The following is an 8,964-nucleotide window of genomic DNA, read 5'->3' on the forward strand; positions in this document are numbered from 1 at the left end:
ACACATTCCGACAAAATTTTTTAGTTCATTTTAGTTCAAAGTTCTGGTCTGAAACGACATGTATTTGGAGTATGGAGGGAGTATACGATAACTATACATTGGATGGCTATTGGCTACGTGTAAAGACGTTAAGGAGGGGGGGGGGGCATGTGCTCCTGTGGAAAAATATCGATATATAAACAATATAGTATAGTTTAAGCCGCTTATATTTGAATGGAAATGCGTGTGTTTTAGGGATCCCTAACACAAATTCTTGAGAAACTTTTTTTGTATGCCAAACCTAGGCCAGTTATTTTGGGGTCCAAATGGTTCGGTGAGATCGGAGTTATGGATTTGGGTTTAGCCTTTGGGGAGTTTTTTTTTCCCCCCCTCAATTCAAGCTATGACCATCTTACTCAACTACAGTTTGAGATTTGGGCTTTAGGCCTTTGGGGGGGTTAAGTATTACTTAGACCTCCTGGAGTGTTTAATATGAGTACATGGCTGGAGGCAATAAGCCTTTAAGAATGTTATCATATTATTATTGCAATCAATTTTAAACTAACAATATGTTCGTAGACGTGTAATATACTATCTTGACCGAAAGGGTAGCCGTAGTGATCTGAAAGACTTTGGCATACTATACCCAAATGGCACCGGTCAGAGGACGAAAAGAACGGCACCAAATGCATCCACCTTTTGAAAGTGGCTGCCGCAAAAATAAGCCGCTGCGAGCTAGTGGTGCAGTGATAGTGGGCATAGATTCAATATCATCGATCACTTCTCTTTGTGATGACCAGATCAGATGCCCGCGTCCCCATCCTACCAAGCATGGATCCTGGTTTGGCTGCTCATTACCCTTGCCTGGGATTGTGATCTTGTCCCTTCTTCCAGCCAGGCTAAAAATAGTCGAAGCAAATATATAGTACGTATATAGCACAAATACACAATGTAGTGTGCATAAAAAACAGGCTGGGAAATTTTTTTCTTGAACAGGCAGGGAAAATAAAATCAACCATGAAACAGCACAAGCATTAAAAAAAAGAGGACTTTTAGGATACCCCAAATTAATATGGTAATCCAATCCCTCTTTACTAATCATGAGCAGGAGAACATGTTTTTAGTCCACCCTTCCCACTTTGGAACAGCACGTAGCTGATATATACCATTTACAAAGTAGTAAGGGTGTTAATTAGTGATCCTTATATGCACCTCCAACCCTCTTTAGTTCAAAATTTTGTACTACTTCTCCAAAATCAGATCTCATTTTAAAAAATTAGTACAAAACTTTGAACTAAAAAGGGTTGGAGGTGCACCTAATAGTCACCAATTTGCACCCCTACAAAGTAGCCACGACTGCATACCAACTGCTGTACATGTGAATGATGCATCTATCATCTGTGCAGAATCTACAAACATGAACTTTTTCAATTCCTGATCAGAACTTACACGGCTCAAGTCTTGGGCACTAGCTTCATCATGAAGCTGTATCGCACTCCTTCAGCTATCTTGGGTTCGGGCCATCTAGCCCCTTCCGGTACACGGATGCATTTGAAGCCTTGTTTTTTGTACAGGCGTAGGGCAGCTATGTTGTTTACATCACAGTGCAATGCCATGGACCGGCATCCCCAACTCCTTGCCCGTGCCTCTGCTTCTTGGACCAACATTTTAGCGATTCCTTTCCGCCGTTCCTCCTTTCGCACCGCGACGTTTGCTATATATGCAATACCTGTTCTGCAAAAGTTGGAATTGACGTTGAGAAGCTTTTAAGGGGAGAATAATTGTGCCCACACGTTTAAAACAATATCATTGAAAAAGGGAAAATGGAACATCTTTTGAAATCCCACAGAGACTGAAGCATAGGCATAGCACAAACAATGGTATGGGCTGACTTGTAACCAAGTTATTATAACTTGTTCACTGCATACTATAGCCAAAAGTAGACACAGGTTGTTTCAGAACGTGAAGTGACTTGAGTAATTGTGGTTATTTCATGCCCTCAAACTTCCTAATCTGATTTATCAGAGTAGACAAAACATACTAGCCAAAAGTAGACAAAGGAGTAGAAGATATGAGCAACACATATGCCGAACCAAGAATCTCATGATGTTATACTTCTTCCTGTAGCTACAAACTAAATGTGGGAGGTCCTAGGTTCGAATCAGCCTCCTTGCAAAATAAGCAAGGCAAGGCTGCTAGAAATTCCCTTCCCCAGTTTCCACCTTTTATCAGAGCTTTCAGCACTCGATTATGCCATACAATTTAATTAGGGTAATATCTAACAAAATCAACAATCTGTCAAAATTAAATAAATTTTCTATTGTGTTGAAACTTGACAGACTTCAAGATGGACTAAAGACTACAGTACAGGCACTTTACAAGTTTTCTGTTCTTGCTTCAGTTGGGAAGTGTTTCCTCGAACTATGTTAGTTTCAATGACCAAATCAGATCTTCCTTTTTGTTTCCACATAAGTTATCGAATTACATACCCTTACCCTTAATTCACCAAGAAAATTTTTATATTTTAAAGGTGAAAAAAACAAATGGTTTTGCCTCTAAACCTAATCAAATAAAAAATGAAGAACAATTCACCATTCACAATTGAATTGCCACCTACTCTGGAGCCCATGCTGTTTTGCATGTTTGCTTTTTTTTTTTGTTTTGTTTTAGTGTACTTGTGTGTGATGGTGTGCGGCTTTTGATCCGCCCTTGTACCTAGCTACTCCTGGTATGGAGCTCTCCTTAATGTTCGAGAGGAAAAAAATCAGAAGACTTTCTTAAGATAAGCAGCAGTACCTGAAATGTGCCGTTTTATTTGCCACTAAATTGGTCAGGTGTTACACTTTCTTTAGGAAGCTAGGTGGTCAAGTTTTTCTCAAATTATATATTAACTAGATATGGTCCACTGGTTCAAGTTGCAGCTGAGCCATGCCATTTATTTCCAATAAAGGAAGGAGGCATCTGCGGTACGCCACTATATCTGGAAACTTGTGTTGTTGGCAGGAATGCTGGACAGAGTTGCCTTTGTCTACCTTGAGTCAGTCAAACAAGAAAGGGAGGAGTCAAGCAACCATAGTCCATAAAAGGATAAGAAAAGTCCAACCCAATATCCATAAAAAAGATGACATTTATAAGCATCTTAACAAGCTTAAACAACTATGGTTTCCCCAATAATGAAATGGGTAGGGTAGGTGAGAATGTCATAACCAGACTGATGGAAAAGATTGGTGCACAGTTACAAAGTATCATGGTTGAAATCATGATACAGCTTTCTTTTAGAGCAACTAAGTGTTAATCATACTATCTTACAGAATTGACTTAATTAGCTACCAATCTAATCAAGAAATACATTGGACACCAGATCATGCTTAAATCATAAGTTTGCCATCGTAATCCACCTAAATATCTAACAGGGTAATGCATGCGTGCGTGGCAATGTAAGTCTACCTAAATATCTAATAGGGTAATGCATGCGTGCCATGGCAATGTAAGTCTATGTCACCTGGGAGCTCAACAGATGAGCTACCAGACTACTCAGATGAGCAGAAGAAGATTACAGTAGCATGCACTAGCAATGTCGCCTCATGTTTCCCAATCCATGCAATTGACATGTGAAGCTACACTTAAGTTCCATGGAGTAGTCTACACTCTACACTTTTGTTCCATGGAGTAGTCTTCAATAAATATAATGTAAATTAGCACTGAAGAATGACGGAGATTGCATTCATAGTCAGATTAGGATCAAGAACAATTCATATCTTGATTTAAGTAGTTCAATTTTTCAAAAAGAGCTGTACCATTTCTAGAGCTTGCTTTGTAGATGAAATTGCAACAGGGTCTTAGTAGAATACTATGGGAGTGTTATCATTGCCTATGGTGGGTCAAGAAAACTCCTTCAACCATCACTCATTATATCACGTAAAGAAGCACATTGTGTTTGTTTAGTAAAACAGAACGGACTCTCGGCCTTTTTCTAGTTAGAGCAAAATTTGCAAAACCCATCTATGTTGTCCTAAACTAGTTTGGCAAGTCGAATGTAAAACTAGTTTGACAGAGCATATTTTTGTCCTTGATGCATGCAAGTACAAAGGCTATAGTATAGTACAGTACTATTGTATCTTTAGTTTGTGAAGTATTTTCAACTTCTGAAAATCCAATGGTGCATTCAAGCATTCCCAGATTTTGCAATTGGTTGATCATAACTAATTTTGTTTTCTGGCCTTGGATGAAGATCGAGAGCAGAATGCAATCTAAGTTACTGCCCAATTGCCCTATGAAGTTAAGTTCATGATTAGCACATATTGTTGGTTTCCTCTCTTCCATGAACAGATCGAGTTATAAATGTTTCCTTCTCTAGATTCTAGTTTTACAGTCGTCACGATTAGTCGGGCTTATCGTTCCCTTGGCACCGATAAGGAGCAATGGCTATGTCTGGGCGACTAGAATTCTAGTCGTCCGATTAGTAGTAGATTAAGCGTGATTAGTCGTCCGACTAGGCAGGAAAACGATCAAATTTGCAGCAGCGGACCACGTCCACTGTGCGGTTGGGCTACTGGGCTGGCATTAGGCCCATTAGGTTTTAGGAAATCGATAAAATTCTGTTTTTCAGCAGCAAATCAGCAAGGTTACGGAGTATAGGAATGGGATAGGAACATGGAGTTCTGGACAGCTCACTCATCAAATCTCACAAGTGACCAACTGACCATCATTGTGGTGTTCATGCTTGATATATACTATGTAATGTATAATATACATATCGTATCGGTCCTGGTATGATAGGATGACTATACAGACGACTAGGCTCGACTAATCGGCCCGATCGACAACTAACCTCGACTAATCACCTTATCGGTTGTCATGGCGGTATTATGACTGCTTTCTGACATTCAATCATCATATTTCGTGCCGACACTTCATTACTTGCCAATTATACTAAGTATACATTCAGAAACCATAAATGGAGTGATTGATTTTCTTTGAGCAGGTCAAGCAAGGAGAATGCGTATAACCAGCAATGATAAATAGACAAGCTTCAAAAAGTAAGTACGCTATTGAGGAGGTGAGCCCTACAGAAAAATTTATGGCTTTTGCATCCTTCTATCTTGACAGTTTAGGAAATTTCAATTGATATGTTTCAGTAACTAAATATATACCTTCTTTGCTTGAGGGATCCCCTCCTCGGAAGATAGTCCGCCACGGTATCAATCGTTAGGATGCCAGCTATGGAGCCTCTGCTGAGATTGTACTTCTGAAAATCGGCATCCCCAGCATCTCCACAATCGACGTCGAAGGTATTATTTACAGAATTAGAATTGACCGCGACCAGGCACGTCCTCATGCACCCGGGCGGGACTGTGAATCCGGACAGCAGCGCAATGTAACGGTCGATCCGCAGGACGAGGTCCAGCGGGAACTTGTAGCCGGGAAAGAACGAGCCGCAGTGGGTGTCGGCCACTTCCCAGCAGTCCTCGAGCCGCGCGTCCCGGACGACGATCTCGGGGCACAGGGCCGGCAGCAGCTCGACCGCCTGGCTCGCGTAGCAGACTCCTGGGAAGCGGAAACGAAGGAAATTGTCAAAGGGAAACGGCCGCGTAGCTGACGGATCCTCTCGCGCGCGCGGGCAATTCAATCAATCAATCACCTCCCGTGGCCCTGTCGCCGGCGCGGGACAGCCGCCGCCGGGCTGCTCGGACGGAGGAGAGGCCGATCCGACTCGGATTATTCGCTGTCGCCGGCCTGCGAGATCTCGTGCTTTGAACGGAGGGAAACCGTGGGGAGAAGGGGGAAAAACGGGGTGGAATTTGAGCAGGTCATACCAGATCATGGCGTGGAAGCCGCAGCTGGAGCTCCGGGCCAAGGACGCCGGAGCGGCCCCGCCCGGCCGGGAGCCTCGCATTGCTCCCGGTCCCGGAGCAGGAGCTTGGGGTTCGGCGGCGCTGGGCCAGCAGCGCAAGGGAGGGAGAAACGATAAGGATGTGCGAGGGAGCCGTCGGATCACGATTCGAGGTACAGGATTTAAGATCCGTTGTCCTTTTTCACAACGACCCTCTGGGAAGTCCGCTTCTTCCCCAGTCCAGCGAGGCAGCGACAGAAGAGAGCCGATCTTTTTTTTCCCCTTATTACCGTAGACTAGAGCTATCCATTGTTGTATACTAAATTGAACAGTACAAAACCAGTAACAGCAGTAGAAAATATCAACTGAACGGTACAGCAGAGCCACCAGCTAAACAAGTGAACTGTACAAACTAGAAACCCAGCAACAAGAGAAACACCAAGCAGGAGGCATCACAAAACCGAAGCAAGTTAGACCTCGGTCCGTGTTGAACTGTCTATTTCCATGCTACTCCCTCCGTTCCAAATTGTTGATTGTTTTGGCAAATCTAGATACATAATTTTTTTATGTATCTAGACATAGTGGTTATCTAGATGTATAACAAAAATTATGCATCTTGATTTGTCAAAACGACCTACAATTTGAAACGGAGGGAGTAGAAAGTTTGTTTGGTTTTACTTGGTTTGAACACTACTATTGCTGGAGAGATAAGTTTGGGTAGCAGTTTTCTTTTGACCAGTGTGTTAATTATTTGACATTGACAGTGTATTGATTAGTGACAAACCAGATTATCTGCTTAGACAGTTGTCTAGGTATAAACAGAGCGATATTGATGAAAGTTGAAATTTCATTTTGTAGTAGTTTGATATGAACTTGGGCCTAGTGATGGTTGTTTTGGGTTTCCTTTTCAATCTTGCTGGCCCATCACAGTGCAATATGACAGCGGTTTTTTTATTTTTATATTTTTTATTTCCATTTTTTACAAAAAATATATTTTCGATTTGAAAATTTACAGAAATATACCCCGGCCGCCCCGCTGCCGGGCGGCCGGGACCTGGACGCCCGGCTGCCGGGCGGCAGGGGCTTACCTGCAAAAAAAAAAGACGAAAAAAAATTGCAGACAGGTCCCTGGGGACCGGTCGCCCGGCAGCTGGGTTGGCGGCCTCCCAGGCCGCCCGGCTGCGGGGCGGCCTGCCTTTTTTTTGCAATTTAGCCTTTTTCGCGAAATAATTTCACATATGTGCATTTTTGTAATTTTTTGCAGAAATAGACCATGGGGGTCGGCGCTGTAATATGTGGCGCCGAGATAACACGTCTTGGAGCCACAGATCACGGCGCCGAGGTGTCACCCACGCACAAGCAATCTAGTGAATCTTCGAACTTGCCTTTAATATTTTCGGACATTTTCACGAGACTAGAATACTGTCAACCACACATCAAATATAACGGTAAGAATTAAGAACTAAAAACTGCATTACACAATATAAACCATAGGAATTACATCATAATACAACGTTAATGAAACACACATCAGACATGCAGTGGCATGGCAGAACCCGTTGCAACTACGGTAAACATATTCTGAACTAAGCTAACATGCCTTAGGTAATTTAAAAAAACACAACGATGCAGCATGTGACTAGCACTAGGTAGTCCTAGTAGCCATACCCCCACGTAGCAAACTGCGTTGAGACTTCTCCGCAGTATCCACCCATTGCAGGTGGTGCAGGCGGTGGTGCTGGAGGGGCAGGGCCCTTCTTCTTTTGACAAGGGCAGTTGCAGTAAGGAATAGTGCATGGTTCATCCTGTGAAGCGGCAGCATTGCTGGTATCATCATCTTCGTCGTCTTTGTTACCCTCGCTCAATTCCTCGTAATGGTTTACCTTGCATTCCAGATCAAAGATCTTTATCTGGAGGTACTCGATGAACTCCTGAACTGAATAAATTGGTGCAGGATCGACCCACCTGGTAAAACCACAGTTTTTTGGAGTATCTGAAGACTGCAAAATAAATTTCATGTAAGGTATCTCAACGAAGATAAAGAAATAAAACAACCGAGTATTACCCATGCGTGTGGGCATTTGAAGAAACGCCGACCGCCATCCATCCTGTCGGTGCACATCTGCACTAAGCAGTCCTCACCATGTCTACATTTTGGCCACGGTTCTCTACGGTTATCGTATTGTCGTAGAGGAGTTTCATTGGTAAATTCACTCTTGTGCTGTGGCGGAAACTCAAACACTGGTTCCGGAAAGGAATCAGGTCCAAGAGGCCCCTCCCATATTATGGGGTCTCCCTTTCTTCCCCCTTTTTCTTTCCCAAAACCGTAGTAATTCTTCCCGCTAGACCCACCTCCAGACATTGGGTATACAATGAGCTTTGTTGTTTGAGTGCTGCTGGGAGTTCACAAACTTCGGAGTATTTATAGGTGCACAACGGTCTGATACCCGGAGTGTGGAGTGTAAATGGACCTGAAAAGCCTACATGACAACACAATGAAGAGGTTAGCTGACCGAACACTGAAAATGCTAGATTCAATTATCGAACTGACTACTCGATGCATCTCTGTGCATGCAGAGCATCTAAGTGCATGCAGACTCACAGCACTGCATCGCTGCCGCTCGGTCGATCGTGCCTAGATGCCGCCTTCCCCACTACACACCACAGACCTTCGCTGTAGAATGACAGTTCCGTCGTCCTCACCCGAGAGACTGCTTTGAATGTGAGCTTGTGTGGTTGCCATGTTGTCACATCTTTTTGAAATGGTGAAAGGGCACTACTATTGGGCTGTCGTCTTTTGTCACGTTTGTCTGGGCAAACAATGCGACATATGCGAAACCCGTGATCGCCGTGCTGAGCAGTGGCAACCTGTGATCTCGTACTCGCAGCTAGATACACTATGGTCCCTATTTTGAGCTATACGAGCGTGTCACGAAGTTTACTCTGTATGCGGTAGTCGTCATCATCGTCGGCGGGATCTCGGCCGCTAACTCCTCCCGCAACTAACTTGTCCTTCATTAAATCACGGAAAAAATTCGCAAGAACTTCCCTTATTTCACGAGCATTATGGAACCCACAAATATAACAAGTTTACATCAATAATATCTATAGAAACAAATGACAATTAAACTACCACAATCATAAACAACCAG

General features: G+C 43.2%; 1 protein-coding gene across 4 annotated transcripts; it reads right to left on the minus strand.

Annotated features, from left to right (window-relative positions):
- Positions 1-1,032: 1,032 nt before the first annotated feature.
- LOC120678709 lies at positions 1,033-5,970 on the minus strand. 4 transcript variants are annotated; one of them, XR_005676700.1, is made up of 5 exons: positions 5,796-5,970; positions 5,621-5,715; positions 5,133-5,526; positions 1,317-1,713; positions 1,033-1,191 (listed from the first exon to the last, which is right to left on the minus strand). XR_005676700.1 is itself a non-coding variant. In XM_039960015.1 (4 exons), the coding sequence occupies exons 1-4, from the start codon at positions 5,873-5,875 to the stop codon at positions 1,434-1,436; spliced, it is 849 nt and encodes a 282-aa protein (XP_039815949.1). In that variant the 5' UTR covers positions 5,876-5,970; the 3' UTR covers positions 1,038-1,433. The 4 variants fall into 4 exon arrangements, 1 of the variants encoding a protein (XP_039815949.1); XR_005676699.1 differs by having other exon boundaries at positions 1,307-1,713; XR_005676698.1 differs by having other exon boundaries at positions 1,296-1,713.
- Between the last annotated feature and the right edge of the window lie 2,994 nt (positions 5,971-8,964).

The sequence above is a fragment of the Panicum virgatum genome, chromosome 6N (genome assembly GCF_016808335.1).
Source record: "Panicum virgatum strain AP13 chromosome 6N, P.virgatum_v5, whole genome shotgun sequence".
Taxonomy (NCBI): domain Eukaryota; kingdom Viridiplantae; phylum Streptophyta; class Magnoliopsida; order Poales; family Poaceae; genus Panicum; species Panicum virgatum.

Excerpts from the sequence above, each read along its gene's own strand:
- LOC120678709 (XM_039960015.1), bottom strand. The coding sequence starts at position 5,875 with ATGCGAGGCTCCCGGCCGGGCGGGGCCGCTCCGGCGTCCTTGGCCCGG. Across the intron at positions 5,527-5,620 it reads CGGCGACAGGGCCACGGGAG|GAGTCTGCTACGCGAGCCAG; the intron begins GTGATTGATTGA and ends TCCGCTTCCCAG. Across the intron at positions 1,714-5,132 it reads GGATCCCTCAAGCAAAGAAG|AACAGGTATTGCATATATAG; the intron begins GTATATATTTAG and ends CAACTTTTGCAG.